Source organism: Oncorhynchus nerka, linkage group LG18 (genome assembly GCF_034236695.1).
Source record: "Oncorhynchus nerka isolate Pitt River linkage group LG18, Oner_Uvic_2.0, whole genome shotgun sequence".
Lineage (NCBI taxonomy): Eukaryota > Metazoa > Chordata > Actinopteri > Salmoniformes > Salmonidae > Oncorhynchus > Oncorhynchus nerka.
Genome location: NC_088413.1, coordinates 51,949,570 through 51,969,774, shown reverse-complemented (window position 1 = coordinate 51,969,774; position 20,205 = coordinate 51,949,570). Strand labels below are relative to the sequence as shown.

Genomic DNA, 20,205 nt, shown 5'->3' with positions numbered 1-20,205 from the left:
GCATCTTGCCTATGCCGTTCTGTACCATCACTCATTCATATATCTTTATGTACATATTCGTTATCCCTTTACACTTGTGTGTATAAGGTAGTAGTTGTGGAATTGTTAGGTTAGATTACTCGTTGGTTATTACTGCATTGTCGGAACTAGAAGCACAAGCATTTCGCTACACTCGCATTAACATCTGCTAACCATGTGTATGTGACAAATAACATTTTATTTGATTTGTGTTCCCTGTCTCTCTGTGCCAGTTCGTCTTATATGTTTAGTCAAGTCAACCAGCGTGGTTGTCCCGTACTCCTTTTGCTATTCTTTTTTCTAGTCCTCCTGGTTTGGACCCTTTCCTGTTTCTGGACTCTGTACCTGCCTGCCTGGCCATTCTGCCTGCCTTGAGGTGGCCTCCTCCTGCTCCTCCTTGCACAAAGGCGGAGGTAGCGGTCCTGCTTCTGGGTTGTTGCCCTCCTACGGCCTCCTCCACGTCTCCTGATGTACTGGCCTGTCTCCTGGTAGCGCCTCCATGCTCTGGATACTACGCTGACAGACACAGCAAACCTTCTTGCCACAGCTCGCATTGATGTTCCATCCTGGATGAGCTGCACTACCTGAGCCACTTGTGTGGGTTGTAGACTCCGTCTCATGCTACCACTAGAGTGAAAGCAGCGCCAGCATTCAAAAGTGACCAAAACATCAGCCAGGAAGCATAGGAACTGAGAAGTGGTCTGTGGTTATCACCTGCAGAACCACTCCTTTATTGGGGGTGTCTTGCTAATTGCCTATAATTTCATGTCTATTCCATTTGCACAACAACATGTGGAATTTATTGCCAATCAGTGTTGCTTCCTACGTGGACAGTTTGATTTCACATAAGTGTGATTGACTTGGAGTTACATTGTGTTGTTTAAGTGTTCCCTTAATTTTTTTGAGCAGTGTATATAGGTCTGTAACAGTTTGGGTCTAGAGTGTCACCCCCTTTGAAGAGGGCGATGACCGCGGCAGCTTTCCAATCTTTGGGGATCTCAGACGATTTGAAAGAGAGTTTCAACAGGCTAGTATAAGGGGTTGCAACAATTGCTGCGGATAAGTTTTTAGAAAGAGAGGGTCCAGATTGTCTAGACCAGCTGATTTGTAGGGGTCCAGATTTTGCAGCTCTTTCAGAACATCAGCTATCTGGATTTGGGTGAAGGAGAAATGGGGGAGGCTTGGGCAAGTTGCTGTGGGGGGTGCAGAGCTGTTGACCGGGGTAGGGGTAGCCAGGTGGAAAGCAAGGCCAGCCGTAGAAAAATGCTTACTGAAATTCTCGATAATTGTAGATTTATCGGTGGTGACAGAACATTTTGGAGTTTGTGCTACAGGATGCAAATTTCTGTTTGAAAAGCTAGCCTTTGCTTTCCTAACTGCCTGAGTATATTTGTTCCTAACTTCCCGGAAAAGTTGCATATCTCGGGGGCTATTCGATGCTAATGCAGAACACCACATGATGTTTTTGTACTGGTCAAGGGCTGTCAGGTCTGGAGTGAACCAAGGGCTTTATCTGTTCCTGGTTCCACATTTTTTGAATGGGGCATGCTTATTTAAGATGGTGAGGAAAGCACTTTCAAAGAATAACCAGGCATCCTCTACTGACGGAATGAGGTCGAAATCTTTCCAGGATACCCGGGCAGGTTGATTAGAAAGGCCTGCTCGCTGAAGTGTTTTTGGGAGCGTTTGACTTTGCTGAGATGTAGTCGTTTGACCGCAGACCCATTACGGACGCATGCAATGAGGCAGTGATCACTGAGATCCTGGTTGAAGACAGCAGAGGTGTATTTAGAGAACAGGTTGGTCAGGATGATGTCTATGAGGGTGCCCGAGTTTACGGATTTGGGGTTGTACCTGGTAGGTTCCATGATAATTTGGGGGAGATTGAGGGCATCTATCTTAGGTTGTAGGACGGCCCGGGTGTTATGCATATTCCAGTTTAGGTCACCTAACAGTACAAACTCTGAAGATAAATGGGGGCAATTAATTCACATATGGTGTCCAGGGCGCAGCTGGGGGCTGAGGAGGGTCTGTAACAAGCGGCAATAGTGAGAGACTTATTTCTGGAAAGATGGATTTTTAAAAGTAGAACTGTTTGGGCACAGACCTGGATAGTATAACAGAACTCTTCAGGCTGTCTCTGGAGTAGAAATTTTAAATCTTGAAAAATTAATGTAAAAATGTGTGAGATGAAAATTGACAAACTAAATGGTGTGTAATATAGAAGGGTAGCCAGTGGACATTCTGAACCTTGTTTGAAGTCACTAGGTCACATGATCAAGGAGCTATTGACAATTTACATTTTAAAAAATGAATGTAAAAATGTGTGAGATGAAAATGGACAAACTAAAGGGTGTACAATGTGTAGGCCCACCAAGTGAACATTCTGAACCTTTTTTGAAGTCACATGACCAAGGAGCTATTGAAATTTTAAATTTTGAAAAATGCATGTAAAATCATGTGAGATGAAAGTCGACAAAAAAAAGTGTGTTGAATGTGTGTCTATGCCATCGGGTTAGCTACAACCAGTTTGGAAAGTTTCACGAGTAATGGTTAAAGACCTATTGAAATTTGAACAATTTGATTTGTCACTATGTTGACGGTCCCTAACTGCTGTTGGTAGCTTAAGGAAAACTACAGGCGAATATCCGTTGAATATCCAACCTGAAACTCTCTTCCCTCTTCAGAATTCCCACTTCAAGCCCCAAATATACTTTGAATTAAATGACAACTTTTTTGACTTAAATTGTTGTGCAACATCATGGGTAAGCTCTGGGCATCATCTTTCAGCTGAAAAAAGTGGATTTTCGCTTTTGTGTTACTTTAACAATGCTCCTACGAAGATTCTAACTTACCCTAAGATGCTTTGAGTTGTGCCAATTGATTATACACTACCAGGGCCGACGTTATGAGCTGGCCTTAGGGGGCCTGGCCCACCCTACCGTCGCTCCTTTCCACTGTCCAAATAAAATATTGAAATATTGATCATTTATTTGACCGAGATGCGCGCCTACAGAAAGATGCACTAATCTCAGATAAAGCATCCGAGCGAGCAAAACAGTGTCCCTCTATCTGCATATGTGTAGAGCATGCATCTGATTCTGTCTGGACAAAAAGAGTATGGCATGTCAAGCTTTTTCTGTCCAGAAAGCATCAGATACATGGGCTACATATAGTAAAACAGAGCGGCGCTGTTTCACACGCTAGTTTCAGCAGAGATGAAGAGGCGAAGCGAGAGGGCTCACTCTAGCCAAAATATGTCCTTAATAAGCCCAATGCATTCCGATTGGCATTATATGCATACCTAAGCTTGTCGCCTGCATTCCCACTTTTGGTTCCCCTACATGCATTTCAGCCTGCCTCAGCCTCAACACTGAGCACCACATCACTGTCTGGCTCAGTAGTCTACTCTTTGTAAAGCAAAGTTATTATGAGAACTTAGTCGCACATTTGATTTGCTCTCGCTGAGGTAGGCTCCGTTTAACGTTAGCTTGTTACATCATTCATCCTTCTAGCTGGCTAAGTAATGCTAGCTCTTCAACATTACTGCAATAGAAGTCTCTGCTGGCAGCTAGCCATGGTACCTGACTGACATATCTATAAGCAACTATTTACCAATTGTGCCATCATTTTCTCCGAGCAGGGGTGGATTGGCCATCTGGCAGTTCTGGCAAATCCCAGATGGGTTGCAAATGGCTTGCATCCAGACCAATTCTTTAATTTCTTCTTTAAGTAGCACTTTATGTATCCAGTCCCCCCATTTGAAGGTGTCATAAGTATTTGGACAAATTCCCTTATAGTGCATATTTTTTTAAATTTAACTTATTTTTAACTAGGCAAGTCAGTTAAGAACAAATTCTTATTTTACATTTATTTAAGATTTAGCGGCCTCTTACCCAGACCAAAATTTCTTCTTTAAGTAGCACTTTATGTATCGCTTCCCTTATAGAGGCAAGTCAGTTAAGAACAAATTCTTATTTACAATGACGGCCTACCCCGGCCAAACCGTGGGACTCCCAATCATAGCAGGTTGTGATACAGTCTGGAATCGAACCAGGGTTTGTAGTGACACCTCTAGCACTGAGATGCAGTGTCTTAGACCGCTGCGCCACTCGGGAGCCCAAAGTCAACAAAAGTTTAGTATTTGGTCCCATATACCTAGCACGCAATGACTACATCAAGCATGTGACTACAAACTTGTTGGATGCATTTTGACTTCAAAACATGCTAACCTCTCACCATTACCAATAAGGGGAGGTGATCTTTTTTTTTTCATTGTTCAAGATTCATTCATGATTATCCATAATCATGGTAGCATCCACATTAATGTAGAGGTGTTCAAAAACATTATATTCTGATTTACAATAAACGTAACTCCAAAATGACACAATACAATATTTTCCGTTCACTTCTATTGGGCACAACATAATCCGAAGACCAAAACACAACCATAGCAAACTGCAAATGCATCCAACAAGTTGGTAGAGTCACAAGCTTGATGTAGTTACTGCATGCTAGGAATATGGGAGCAAATACAAAACTTTTGACTACTTTACTACACTATAAGTGAATTTGTCCAAATACTTATGATACCTTCAAATGAGGGGACTAAATACACAGTGCTTTCATTTCTAAACGGTAAAACAGATATGTATGAAAATACCCTCAAGTAAAACATGACATTCTGTACTGCCAACTCATATCAAACATTTGATCTCAAATCCAAAATGCTGGAGTATAGGACCAAATTAAAAGTTTGCGCGTCACTGTCCAAATAAATATGCCTGACGACTCCAGCTGAATTCTTCCACTACTCTATGTTCGCTACGTACTTCAGTCTAAGATTGGTTTGTGGTGATGTCAAAATTAGGGTTTTTGTATTGAACAAAGTCATCAGCGATTGGCTCATCTCTAAACAATCAGTGTCATTGTGAATTTCCAAAACGGCGCTTTACCCATTTGTGTTCTGGCTTTGGCCCAACCCATGGTTTCTGGGACTAATCAGATTGGTTAGAATGTGTTTATGTTCTAGATATCATAGGGGAGGTAACCAGACTTACTGCGGAGAATAAACTAATGTCCGTTGGCGTGGCGTAGCTTTTGGTTGGAGCAAGGAGTTTGGTTAGCCAGGCAACAAATACAGTGCCTTTGGAAAGTATTCAGACCCCTTGACTTTTTCCACATTTTGTTATGTTACAGCCTTATTCTAAAATGGATTACAACATTTTTACTCATAAATCTACACACAATACCCTACACAATACACACAATGACAAAGCGAAAACAGGGTTCTAGAAATGTCTGCTAATTTATTTTTTTAAATAAAAACAGAAATACCGATTTACATAAGTATTCAGACCCTTTGCTATGAGACTCAAAATTCAGCTCAGGGGCATCCTGTTTCCATTGATCATCATCTTTCTCAAATTTGATTGGAGTCCACCTCTGGTAAATTCAATTGATTGGACATGATTTGAAAAGCACACACCTGTCTATATAAGGTCCCACAGTTGACAGTGCATGTCAGAGCAAATACCAAGCCATGAGATTGAAGGAATTGTCCGTAGAGCTCCAAGACAGGATTGTGTCCAGGCACCGATCTGGGGAAGAGTACCAAAAAATGTCTGCAGCATTGAAGATCCCCAAGAACACAGTGGCCTCCATCATTCTTAAATGGAAGACCTTTGGAACCACCTAGACTCTTACTAGAGCGCCCAAGGAGCAATCGGGGGAGAAGGACCTGAGTAAGGAAGGTGACCAAGAACCATATGGTCACTCTGACAGAGCTCCAGAGTTCCTCTTTAGGGATGGGAGAACCTTCCAGAAGGATAACCATCTCTGCAGCTCTCCACCAATCAGGCCTTTACGGTAGGGTGGCCAGACGGAAGCCAGTTCTCAGTAAAAGGCACATGATGGCCCGCTTAGTTTGCCAAAAGGCACATAAAGACTCTCAGACCATGAGAAACAAGATTCTCTGGTCTGATGAAACCAAGACTGAACTCTTTGGCCTGAATGCCAAGTGTCACGTCTGGAGGAAACCTGGCACCATCCCTATGGTGAAGCATGGTGGCGGCAGCATCAGGCTGTGGAGATTTTTTCAACCGGAGGGATTGGGAGACCAGTAAGGATCAAGGAAAAGATGAACGGAGCAAAGTACAGAGAGATCCTTGATGAAAACCTGCTCCAGAGGGCTCAGGACCTCAGCCTGGTGTGAAGGTTCACCTTGCAACAGGACAGCGACCCTAAACACACATCCAAGACAACGCACCAAAGCACCAAATACAGGTGTGCCAAGCTTGTATTGTCAACTAAGTACTGAATAAAGGGTCTGAATACTTATGTATATGTAATAAATCAGTTTATTTTTAATTTTTATACATTTGCAAAAAATCTAAAAAACAGTTTTCGCTTTGTGACTATGGGGTACTGTGTGTAGATTGATGAAGGGGAAAAAAACAATGTAATCAATTTTAGAATAAGGCTGTAACGTAACTAAATGTGGAGCAATTCATGGGGTCTGAAAACTTTCTGATGGCACTGTATATACGAAAGGGTAGTGTATTTTGTATCAAATTATGTTGACACCCAAGAATCCTATTCATGAATGCTGGTTAATGCTGATTAAGAGACAGAGTACAGGGAAATTACATGGGGTTAAGACACATGGGATTGTAAAACATTAGGGAGTGCAGTAGTGCAGAAGTGATAGTGAGTCCATTTATAGCCAGGTGTAAGGTGGATGGATCGCAGGTTAGCACAGCCAGGGTGGATGAAGAATGGATGGAGTATGGGGCTTGATGAAAGGGGAAGCAGCCGGTCAGGTGGGCAGGTCTGTGGGTGGACAGGTATCTGGATCCGGGCCGGGATGGGTGGCTTCACGGGCCGCCAAGAGGAGGAAAGGGAGAGAAGCAGGGAGTTAGAAAAGAAGAGGAAGGCATAAAGGATCCAGACATAAACATATTTGGAAAGTAAAAAAAACAACTAAATGTAACAAAGGTTAAAAAGGTGTGTTTTCTGCATATTCTTCAAAACTTAGACTGAATCTGCTGCCCAGACAGAGGGATATTGCACTGTAGGAGAAGGCCTGCACCTAGCTGTGTTTTCTGATATATGTGGAATAATGAGAAGGCCCGCTTCCTGTGATCTGAGGGATCTGATGGCTTAGTATTGTATTAATATGTCCTTAAGGTAGGTGGTAGCGTGTCTATTTAAGGCTTTATACTTATGTTAAGAGTTAGACTGTAGGTTGTACCGAACTGGGGAGCCAGTGCAGTTAGGCAAGAATTGGGGTGATGTATTCAGATTTGTTGGTTCCTGTTAGGACTCTGGCAGCAACATTCTGTATGAGATGTTTTTATTTCATTTATCTGTGGCGGTACAGCCTGATAAAAAAGGTGTTACATTAATCTAGACGGTATGTAATGAAGGCATCAGTAAATGAACGTTTCTACTCATGTTAAGAGTCTTACTGTCTGTGTTATGTATTGTTACATAACAAATATACTTGCTTTGTTGTATTGATATAATATTATGTCAAAGTAAAATTGTTCAAAAAGAAAAAATGCACACATTATTACATTGAAGACGTGAGTGTAATAGGAGTTCAACTCTTCTCCTTGTTTTCTATTTTATTGCCAATTGATAACACCGACTGTTTACCAAGTGGCATACCTTTTGCTGTCGGGTTGTTCTATATGATTTGAATCACTTTCTGACAGCACCCCTTTTGATTTGAATAAAACCTTCCATACATGTTTGCCCAACGTAGAAGTAGTCAGAAAGTGACTTTCCGGACTTGAATTTCATTCAGGAGATAGAGGTGCTCAAAGTTCTGCATTCCCATACTGCCATGACAATTCCATGTCTTCATCCCTGACAAATATGAACTATTGAGTTTTATATCATGTGAAGCTTGCAAACAGGTTTGTCAAACTGTTTATGATTTATTGAGAAAACAAAAAAATGTATGTCATTTTTTAAATCTTGAAGGTCAATTATCTAAAACATACAGTTCATTATCTGTATGTTGTACCTTAGACATGATTCTACATCATCTGAATTGTTTGTGTTGTGCCTGCCATGGATTGAGACACAGCTTACTCTTGAATGCAGGGTGGATATTAGAATAGCCATTCCAATTAAAGTTGGCATTCGACAAGTTAAAGTTTCAATTCAATTTTTAATGTCTATCGTGTACGAGCTAAATTGCAGGGGTCTGAAGGGATAGGTCCATTCTATGGATTATATTTCTATGGTTGAAATGACACCCACTCTGTATTCAAGAGTATGCTGTGTCAATTGATGATGCGCACAACGCAAATTATTCAGATTATGAAAAATAGGTTCTAAGATACAACAGTTGTGAAAATGAAACAAGTTTAACCGTTTTTAGATATTTTATTTCGATAAATCATACAACAGTTTGACAACCCTGCTTGTAAGCTTTCAAATGATATCAAACTCAACTGTTATCTTTTTTCAGTGATGAAAACATGGACGTCTTATGTGGGTTATGCGAAATGGGTCAACTTTGGTCACCTTTATATCCTGAATGTTTTGCCATTCAGGTCCAAAAAGTCACTTTCTGACCACTTCCACAATGTGCAAGCGAGCATGTATGAAAGGTTTCGTTCAAATCATAAGGGGTGTAGTCAGAAAGGGATTGAAATATTATGGAATGACCCTGTGTTCAAACTAGGTGACATTTTAACCTCTGGGCAGTAGGTGGTACAGCGAGCTGCATATTAGCACCACAGACAGTTTTGGACACCACAATAAAAGTACAGCAACGCTTCCTATTGGACTATAGTAGGGAGACTGTACTGAACTATGGTTTTATAGACACACAATATATATTTACTTTTCTCCTAAAATATTATCTATTTGGAAAAGATTGAAAGATTTCAAAATATGTTTTTTGGAGACTGTTATGTAACTAAAATAATTGTGTCTCCTTAATTTGTGATCAGTGGTAAAAATATTTTGAAGTATTATATACTTAAGTAGTTTTGGGGGGTATCTGTACTTTATATTTTTTGACATATTTTACTTTTACTCCACTACATTGAAAATAAAATACTCCCATACATTTTCCCTGACACCTAAAAGTACTGGTAATGTTTTGACTGCTTAGCAGGACAGGAAAGGGATCTAATTCACACACCTATCAAGAGAACACGTTTGCCATCCCTAACCCAAATTCTTCTTCTGAACATGATATCTGAATGTTTCAGTATAACCATGGCAACCCATTAATAAATTATTTTTTATGGTGTTGTCTTGTTTTTATTTTACTAGGCAAGTCAGTTAAGAACAAATTCTTATTTTCAATGACAGCCTAGGAACAGTGGGTTAACTGCCTGTTCAGGGGCAGAACGACAGATTTGTACCTTGTCAGCTCGGGGGTTTGAACTTGCAACCTTCCGGTTACTAGTCCAACGCTCTAATAACTAGGCTACTTTAGTTTGCTTAAAGAATATGAAATTATTTATATATTTTACTTTTGATGCTTAAGTACACTACATGCTCGAACATCTCATTCCAGAATCATGGGCATTAATGTGGAGTTGGTCCCACCTTTGCTGCTATAACAGCCTCCACTCTTCCACTAGATGTTGGAACATTGCTGCGGGAACTTGCTTCCATTCAGCAAAAAGATCTTTAGTGAGGTCAGGCACTGATGTTGGGCGATAAGTCTTGGCTCACAGTCGGTGTTCCAATTCACCCCAAAGGTATTTGATGGGGTTGAGTTAAGGGCTCTGTGCAGACCAGTCAAGTTCTTCCACACCGATCTCAACAAACCATTTCTGTATGGACCTCGCTTTGTGCACGGGGGCATTGTCATGCTGGAACAGGAAAGGGCCTTCCCCAAACTGTTGCCACAAATTTGGAAGCACAGAATAATCTAGAATGTCATTGTATGCTGTAGCGTTAAATTTCCCTTCACTGGAACTAAGGGGCCTAGTCCGAACCATGAAAAACAGCCCCAGATCATTATTGCTCCTCTCCCAAACTGTACAGTTGGCACTATGCATTCGGGCAGATAGCGTTCTCCTGGCATCGTCCAAACACAGATTTGTCCGTCGGGACTGCCAGATGGTGAGGCGTGATTCATCACTCCAGGGAACGTGTTTCCAATTCTCCGGAGTCCAATGGTGGCGAGCTTTACACCAATCCAGCCGACGCTTGACATTACGCATGGTGATCTTAGGCTTGTGTGCGGCTGCTCAGCCATGGAAACTCATTTCATGAAGCTCCCTATGAACAGACTGGGCAGATCTAGCAGGTAAGACATTTGACAAACTGACTTGTGGCACCGTCATAGGTGGCATCCTATGACGATGCCACGTTGAAAGTCATTCTACTGCCTATGTTTGTCTATGGAGGTTGCATGGCTGTGTGTTGATTGTATACACCTGTCAGCAACGGGTATGGCTGAAATAGCCAAATCCAGTAATTTGAAGGGGTGTCCACATACTTTTATATATAGTGTATATTTAATAAAACCAGATACTTTTAGACTTTTACTCAAGTGGTATTTTACTGGGTGTTTTTCACTTTGACATTAGTCATTTTCTATTAAAGTATGACAATTGGGTACTTTCCACCACTACTTGTGATGGTTGAAGACACACCTACATTTTGGGTAAATGTGTGACCAATTCCCATAGGCAACAACTGCAGCTATTGGTTCTAGACAGTGGATGGTGTGTAATTTAAAATATGTAATTTGTATTTCATATTTTTTTCTCTAATTACGTAATCTTGATTTAAACTCAGTTTTCTGGGGTCGTGTATTGGCTGTTCTTTGTTAAGTTTGAGGTCTGATACCAGATTTGATAGGCTATCCACGTTGTCACTCAAGAGCGCTATTCAAGCGGTTACAGGTTGTATGATGCTGTGTGTGAAATAAATAATGTGCGGCAGAGGCAGGCCATGGAGGTGTACAGAACTTGTCGTCGCCGGAAGCATCTGTAACTTTTCTCTTCATGGCCGCGGCAACAATGGTTCTTTTTTGATTACTCTTCTTTTTCGATGTTCTTCCAGTCAGTTTACATGGGCAATGTAGCTTGAACATGTGAACGCGTTTACTTTGTTCTGCTCTTATGGAAGTTTTAGATTAATTTAGTCTAAAACTGCAGTCTGAACGCTATAATAATTACCCCCAAAAAATTGAATCCCTGTGACCTGCGCTGGATTTACATTTTGTAAAATATAAAAGGCACTTTTTTTGCGTCTTCGGAATCTATATCGACGTGAAGATTTGTTTTCGCTAGATCCCCAACAACGTGCGGTTTTATGTTCGATGCCTCACGGCATTGTTCTGTCTCGACCAGGCATGTAAGGTCCCTCGAGCTGAGGAATGAGTGGCCGCGAGCAATCGGGCGGTGAACACTATTTTCGGATTTAAGAACTGGGTGGAATATCTGAAGTTTCTGAACATGGATATTACAGTGTCAGAGTTGATGGGAAACTTCATGGATACGCCGCTGGTGGTGTGGGTAAGTGAATGTGCACTCAGCAAGTGCCATGGCGGATAATAATGTAACTCTGTGTCCTGCTAACCTGCTCTTGGCCACTTTCATTTTTTATATATCCTTGTCCATCTCCTACTCCTAATGACATTTAAAAAAAAAAAAACGTTTTTTTTCTTTCTTTCAAACATACAGTAGCAGACTGGTAGACCTGTTCGTTTACATGATTTATTTACTGTTTGGTGTTAATCTTTACTGTAAAGCCAGGATGTCTGACATTTTCCCAACAAGCCAACATCTTTTATTGTGTTTTATTCCTATGGTCTATGGGTTTGATTGGCATGACCTACTATTATTCCCTAAAACTTGTAACGGACCTTTCATGAAACTGAGCAAGAGCCATGCCAGCTGTTAACACAACCTCTAGCCTGCATTTTGTATCTAGTCCATGAGTGTCAATGTTGGTCAATATTGGTCTATCACAGAGCCATGCCTAGGTCATTGTACTTTGGCTCCATTTTTATCATCACATAAGTCAAGGGAATCATAATGTTGTTGGTTGAACTCGATGTCGCTAGAGTAGAAAGACGAGGACTGTATGTAAGCTATGCCACAGGGTTTCAGAAGACTAGCCTGATGGTATAACTTTTGACAACTCTCTGTATGTTTATTGCCATACCATGAATGCAATGCATGGCTACATGGATATATGGCATGACAATGGTAGAAGTTGGCTACAGCACATAGCCTGGTGACACTGTATGAAGGCCTATGACTAAAGCACATACAGTATGGCATGAGGCAATGGCTACAACATTGCACAGTGTGTCACCAGTCTATGGATACACTACACACCATGGTACCAGGCTATGCCTTAAGCACATACAGTATGGCACCAGGCTATGGTGGGGGGGGGGGCTGATCCCCTCATCCTGCCCTGATGTCCTGTTTGGCCAGTCGGCTGGACCTCAGCTGCTGGCTGCTTGTTCCGCTCTAACAACTCTCTACCCTCCGGTCTTTGTTTCGGTCACTGGGATTCGTCCTCTCTGCTCGCCCTGACTCACCTCTAGGAGGACCTCCTGGTTCCTCGATCTAGAGCCTAAATATCTTGACATGCTCACAAAGTCATAGACAGTATTAATTGAGAGTGTAAAACTTGCATTGACATCTGTCAGAGCAGGAAACGTCTGTGTATTCTTGGAAACCGAAAGCACTGACACCCAGGTGTGGCCAATCTCTTCATAGGTGAGCTGAGCTCTTTAGAGTAATCCAATCCTCTCTGCCCATTTCTCCTCCATTTTCTCCCTCTCCCCCTCTCTCTTCAGGTGAAGACCTTTGGACCCCTGGGCTCTGGCTCAGAGGACAAACTCTCCATGTTCATGGATCTGGTGGATGGTGTCTTCCTGCACAAGATCATGACACACATGTGAGTGGACATAAACGTGTGTGTGTGTGCGTGCGTGCATGTTAATCTGGCAGCTGTTTTGTGGCCTCAATCTATCTCCTTTCGTAACCACATCCTGGCATGGTTTCCCCTACTGGTATCCAACTGTGTTCAGACATCCTCCCCATGTCTTCATGGCTCACTGATTGGACTCTCACTCACTCTTTCAGCTCATTTTCTGGCCCTCATGAGTCAATGTGATCTGACACAGAAAGTCTCTCTTGCTCCTTCCCTCTCACTCGCTTTTTCTCGCGCTCTTGCCTGCCTTTCATGAGTCAATGTGATCCTAAGGCTGCGATTATATCTGCACAATGTGGCTGTCTGTTTGGTTAGTACTGGGGAGGCCTCTCAGAGCTCTTGAGCTCAGAGATGCATTCAGTCTGTCTACTGAAAACAGTGAACACAGCCGTTATCTCACTGCTGAAAATTATGTATGTGAAAATATTAAAGAAGTGTATATATTATTTTTTTCCATAATGATTGTGATAGTTTGCTCTGACACAGAAAGGGCTGCTCGTCTCACAAAATTACTGCTCAGAAATCTGACATGGCTCAGGCTAGGTCTTTCTCTAAACCGTCTCAAGTTTCTGAACCATTTCCTGTGCTCTGTCACTTCAAAGGAAAGTGATGTGCCCTGAATGGCAGGCAATGCAGTCGCAGTCAGTGACTTAGTTTAAGAAACTCCCTGTAATGCTGTGACTTGTTTCTGAAATCAGCTACCAGTTTTCTCTCATCTCTTGCACTCCTTCAATTACACTCTTCTCTCCCTCACTCTAACTGTGCCTAGCGTCTGTCCCTTTGTGTTGCCCCCAGCTGTGCTAACCATAGTCCCCTCCCGCTCCCTCCTCCTGCCCCCTCCCTCTCCCAACCCCCTCCTAAGTCCTGTATTTTAACCTACTTCCCCCTGACTAGCTGCTCCTGCTTCCCCTGGCCTATCTGTCTTAATGAGGGGTTTAAATGCTGTATGCTCCTCCTCAAACAAAGACAATATTATTATGCACAGGACAAGGGGACAGAAAACAACACCCACCAGGACAATGAGGGGTGTAACTGCCATGCAGGATTTAGCCATGTAAATAAGTCCATGTGACATCACTGGTATGTCTAGTAATTATCATACGCAATATATAATAAAGTATGTAGACACCTCTTCACATTAGTGGATTTGGCTATTTCTGCCACACCCGTTGCTGACAGGTGTATAAAATAGAGCACACAGCCATGCAATCTCAACAGACACACATTGGCATTAGAATGGCCTTACTGAAGAGCTCCGGTACTTTCAATGTCTCACCGTCATAGAATGCAGCGTTTCCAATAAGTCAGTTTGTCAAATTTCTGCCCTGCTAGAGCTTCCCCTGTCAAGTGCTGTTATTATGAAGTGGAAAGGGGCAACAACGGAAGTGGTAGGTCACACAAGCTCACAGAACTGGACTGCCGTGTGCTGAAGTGTGTAAAGAATCTTCTGTCCTCGGTTGCAACGTCAGCACAAGAACTGTTCGTCGGGAGCTTCATGAAATGGTTTTCCATGACTGAGCAGACAAGCACACAAGCCTAAGATCACCATGCGCAATGTCAAGCGTCGGCTGGAGAGGTGTAAAGCTCGCCGCCATTGGACTCTGGAGCAGTGGAAACACGTTCTCTGGAATGATGAATCCCACTTTACCATCTGGCAGTACGACGGAAGAATCTGGGTTTGGTGAATGCCAGGAGAACGCTACCTGCCCGACTGCTTAGTGCCAAATGTAAAGTTAGGGAGAGGAGGAATAATGTCCTGGGGCTGTTTTTCATGGTACGGACCAGGCCCCTTAGTTCCAGTGAAGGGAAATCTTAACGCTACAGCATACAATGGCATTCTAGATTATTCTGTGCTTCCAACTTTGTGGCAACTGTTTGGGGAATGCCCTTTCCTGTTTCTGCATGACAATGCCCCCGTGCCCACGCAACGTCCATACAGAAATGGTTTTTCCGACATCCAATGGAAAGCTTTCCCAGAAGAGTGGCGGCTGTTATAGCTGCAAAGGTGGGACCAACTCCATGTTAATCTCCATGATTTTTGGAATGAAATGTTCGAGCAGTTGTCCACATACTTTTGGTCATGTAGTGACACAATGACATGGCATACATGTAGACTGGTGTCATTGTTTTGGCCTTCTTTCATATGGCATAGTTTAAAGGTTATTAACTTTGTATTTTTCTTGTTGAGAAAATACACGGGTGTATTTGGATCTTTTTGGTTACAATCATATAGCCTAGGTCGACTTCTGGCACCCTTAGATACGCACACATGCGCACGCACAGGTGTCTGAGCTGTTTATGTTAAACCTCTACCACAGATGAGTGGATGGCTGAAATCCTCCAGGCCATTAGTGCCAGCAGCAGAAGTCTTTCTCTCTCTCTGTGTGTGTCTCTGAGGGTACACACTGTGGTTAGAGACCCCCCCCCCCCTTTCTGCTGTTCTAGATACCCTTTATTATTTTCATGGAAATGTTTCTCTAATACTCAAGCCTGGGCCTGCTTTAGGCATGTATTCTAGTAGTACTGATATAGGATCAGGCTTTACCTTTTTAGATAGTACATTTGGAAAGTACTCAAACTCCTTGACGTTTTCCACATTTGGTTACGTTACAGCTAGAGGTCGACCAATTTTTAATAGGAATGGACGATTAATTAGGGCCGATTTCGGAATTTTTGGTCACCGATTTGGCCTATTTATTTATTTTATTTATAAAAATAAAATTAAAATAAAGATTTTCACACCTTTTATTTATCCTTTATTTAACTAGGCAAGTAAGTTAACACATTCTTATTTTCAATGATGGCCTAGGAATGGTGGGTTAACTGCCTCGTTCAGGGCCAGAACGACATATTTTTACCTTGTCCGCTCGGGGGGGATTCAATCTTGCAACCTTACTGTTAACTAGTCCAACGCTCTAACCACCTGGTTACATTACACTCCAGTCTGGAGACTGCCTGTTTTACCCGAATGTTAGCATTAAACTTATCTTATAAAAAAACAATCATAATCACTAGTTAACTACACATGGTTGATGATATTACTAGTTTATCTAGCGTGTCCTGCGTTGCATATAATCGATGCGAAGCTTTCTTACAATGCACATATTGCACTTTTACTTCTCCAACACTATGTTTTTGCATTATTTAAACCAAATTGAAAATGTTTCATTATTTATTTGAGGCTAAATTTTATTGATGTATTATATTAAGTTAAAATAAGTTTTCATTCAGTATTGTTGAAATTGTCATTATTACAAAAACAAAAAAATGACAGATTTAATTGGAATCTGCTTTTTTTGGTCCTACAATAATCGGTATCGGCGTTGAAAAATCACAATAGGTCAACCTCTAGTTACAGCCTTATTCTAAAATGGATTAAATAAATAATGTTCCTCATCAAGAATGGCCTTCATCATTCTTAAATGGAAGACGTTTGGAACCATCAAGACTCTTCCTAGAGCTGGCTGCCCGGCGAAACTGAGCAATTGGGGGAGAAGAGCCTTGGTCAGGGAGGTGACCAACAACCCGATGATCACTCTGACAGAGCTCCAGAGTTCCTCTAGAGATGGGAGAAACTTCTAGAATGGCAACCATCTCTGCAGCACTCCACCAATCATCCCTAAGTTGAAGCATGGTGGTGGCATCATCATGCTGTGGGGATGTTTTTCAGCGGGAGGGACTGGGAGACTAGTCCGGATCAAAGGAAAGATGAACGGAGCAAAGTACAGAGATGGGTACTTGATGAAAACCTGGTCCATAGCGTTCAGGAGTGGTCCAGCGAGAGCTTGGACTTGAACCCGATCAAACAATTCTGTAGAGATCTGACATTAGATGTGCAGCGACTCTCCCCATCCAACCTGACAGAGCTTGAGAGGATCTACATAGAAGAATGGGAGAAATGCCCCAAATACAGGTGTGCCAAGCTTGTAGTGTCATACTCAAGAAGACTCAATGCTGTAATCTCTGCCAAAGGTACTTCAACGAAGTACTGAGTGAAGGGTCTGAATACTGGAGTATTGTGTCTAGATTGAGGGGGAATAAAATATATATAAAATATATATTTTCACATTTTAGAATAAGGCTGTAATGTAACAAAATGTGATAGTCAAGGGGTCTGAATACGTTCTGAATGCACTGTAATAATGTACCTAGATAATGTACCTAGTTGAACCTAGATCAGCCCTCCTACTCTGAAAGGCTTTTTGGATGCACTCTGCTTTATCAGCCAGCCAGTGAGAACTGGGAATGGCCATGTCAGAAAGCTGTACATTTAGAACTAAAGGCAGCTAGTACACAAGTTTACTTGAATAAAAAAAAAAACTATTCCTTGTTTCCAAACTAAAACCCTTTCACAGACTTTCTGAAATACTGGCCCAAGCTTGGCAGCATTTGCATGGTGTGCCCACAAAACATATGTAAATGAGGTTAGCACAAACAACACTTATCCAGACCAGGCCCTCAAAACAGCCAAGGTCTATTTTGAATTCTGGCTGTAACACAACAAAATGTGGACTAAGTCAGAGTATGGATACTTTCAGAAGGCAAATAGGGTGTCATCTCAGATGAAAACCTGGTCTCAATGCTAACACTCTGGACTCAAGTCAGACTATTACTAGTCCAATGTCCACTGACTGTTTACCTAAAAAGTACAGCAGTTCTGTGACCAGCATATTTAAATGTCGTCCTGTTGATCAGCTCTATGTATTTCAAGCGTGTTTTCACATTTCTGGTTGGCTTTGTAGCTTGAACCCTCTCCTGTGGAGACCTGTGTGTGTGTGCGCTTCCAGCTTGTGTAGGGGGACAATGCTGTTCCTGAAAGCCATGCGCATCCATAATAATACATCTGTCAACCAAACAATTGGGTGTTCTTGGCCTACTTGTTTGGAGGAAAGAAGGACATCACGTCTGTGTGTTCTGAATAAGCACCATATTATATATGCCGTTCCCCTCTAAAGTTTAGGCTAATCCCCAACAGTAATGTTTTCCTTTTTTTTTTTGTGGATATTTGGTAAAAGCAACTCTTTCACTCGTTTGGTGTACAGTACATACAAATGTAGCCTAAAATAGGAATTTACAGGATTATGTACATTATAGTTGTATTTCTTGCATGCCAGACTAAACGCTTCCCAACTGAAACCGTTCCTTAGAGTTCATGCATATTTTGTGGTGTTTTGGACTTCGTTGAGTTTTCTTTCCGGCTGTATTAGATTAATTATTAGATGAATTCTGACTTTTGAGGAATAGGCTACAAAGTCTCAATAGAGAAACAGTACTATTGCTCCTTTTTTTCTCATTTTTCAAGCGACGGTCTTGTAAGGGAGTATACAAGCGCGCTCCTTCTGTCCGGCTAGCAGAGATTGGCTAGGCGCCAGCCGAACTGAAGCATGCTGACACCTTAAGCAGCTGTTCAAAGAAAATCTAGTCAATATAATACTCAGTAAAGGAAAAGGCTGCTGTTTCTTCTTTTTTTGTAGTTTAGTACTTTACTACAAAAATATTTTTTCATGTTATGTCTTTTCTTATCCAGAGACCCCAGCCCCACAAATCAGAGAGTGAATAAGAATGTGAACAATGATGTGAACCTACGAATCCAGAACCTCAACATTGTGATCAGGCACATCAAGAACTACTACCAGGTGAGCTCAGTTCTGTCTATCCACTTCCTGCTCACTCACCTCACGTACTTTTTATATTTAAAATTTCCTAACCACTTTTAATGCTGCTCACCATATCAAATTATAGCTACTTACTAATGCACACCTCGTACTCATTTACACCTCCTTCACGTGTAGAGCCAGGAGATGTGTGTAGTCTCTGATCTTGGTGATCAGACAGCAGCTGGTGTGTGTGAGCATCCAGAGCATCCTGGGGATTAGACCTGGCTGCTTGGGTGTGGTGGTTATCCCTTTAGGAATGTCTCATTGTTTTGTCTGCTGTCCTTACACTGACATCTCGATTGTCAAACAATTACTAATGCATGATGTCCTCTGTTTTAATGAGAAATGTTGTGGTGATAATTCTGTCACGATATTTTTGGTAGAGGTAGGTCAGTCATGAATGACAATTAGCCTATATCAGAAACCAACAGTAGTCTTATCTTTTCTAGGTTGCTGTAGGTTTCATCTCACAACCTGTAATTATAGTAATCTGGGAAAATGAATGCTTCCCCACAAAAACACTATCTTTAGATGGAGTAGGCTAGTAGTCTTTCATTATGAATCATGATCGCTAGTCCTCACGTGGAAAGCTTTAGGAGAAACTATGCCGACCTTGTTATTCCACTGTAATTGAGTTGGTGAAATCCACTACACACACGGTGAGACAGTGGAGAGCGACCCAACTGTTCTGGCTGACCTCTCTCAACACATTCCTTCTCCGTTTCCTCGGTTTCCCAACTACAGACGTCACACACTCCATTCAAATACCGCCCTTGGCTGTAACACACACACAGACACACACTCCATTCAAACACTTCCCGACCCTGCCACTGGCTGCCCCGCCAGGTCCAAAGTTTCAAATCTGTGCCCGCTTTGTATGTTTATGGTGTCGCCCGCTTCAGTTGATCACACCGAACTAAGCAGTGTTATCACCCCAAATACTGTATGGAAGTTAGCCTAGTCTCCCTCTTTCAGTTTTACTTTCACACTCTGAATGTAAGAGGCTTTTCCCATTGAAGAGTGTTCAATTCACATTAGCAATGGGAATGTCACGAGCTGAGACACTGTTAAAATGTAACATTTAACATTTAAGTCATTTAGCAGACGCTCTTATCCAGAGCGACTTACAAATTGGTGCGTTCACCTTAAGACATCCAGTGGAACAGCCACTTTACAATAGTGCATCTAAATCTAGTAAGGGGGGGGGGGTGAGAAGGATTACTTTATCCTATCCTAGGTATTCCTGAAAGAGGTGGGGTTTCAGGTGTCTCCGGAAGGTGGTGATTGACTCCGCTGTCCTGGCGTCGTGAGGGAGTTTGTTCCACCATTGGGGGGCCAGAGCAGCGAACAGTTTTGTCCGTAAATGTCACAATAGCCACTAGCCAGTAGGCTAGCTAAGCATGCAAACTATTAAACTAGCTAACGTTATGCAAGCAACCTTTCATGCATCTACCGTATTCAACTCTTGATTAATGGGACAAAACCATATTACACTCTTCAATAATGCAACAATTCACAAGCATGTGCCAACATTTCAATGGATTATTTTCTCATCCATGCACATTTAATTTAGCTGCAAGGCAAATAGCCAATG

The 20,205-nt window shown here is 42.0% G+C and overlaps 1 protein-coding gene across 1 annotated transcript in view; it reads left to right on the top strand.

Moving 5' to 3' along the window:
- The first annotated feature begins 10,920 nt into the window (after positions 1-10,920).
- Positions 10,921-20,205, top strand: part of ccdc88c (coiled-coil domain containing 88C) — a 76,773-nt gene continuing 67,488 nt past the window's right edge. Inside the window, exons 1-3 of the mRNA XM_029687838.2 lie at positions 10,921-11,519; positions 12,818-12,918; positions 18,482-18,590. Coding sequence (XP_029543698.2) covers positions 11,460-11,519; positions 12,818-12,918; positions 18,482-18,590 — 270 coding nt within the window. The 5' untranslated portion in view covers positions 10,921-11,459. The remainder of the gene's footprint in view (positions 11,520-12,817; positions 12,919-18,481; positions 18,591-20,205) is intronic.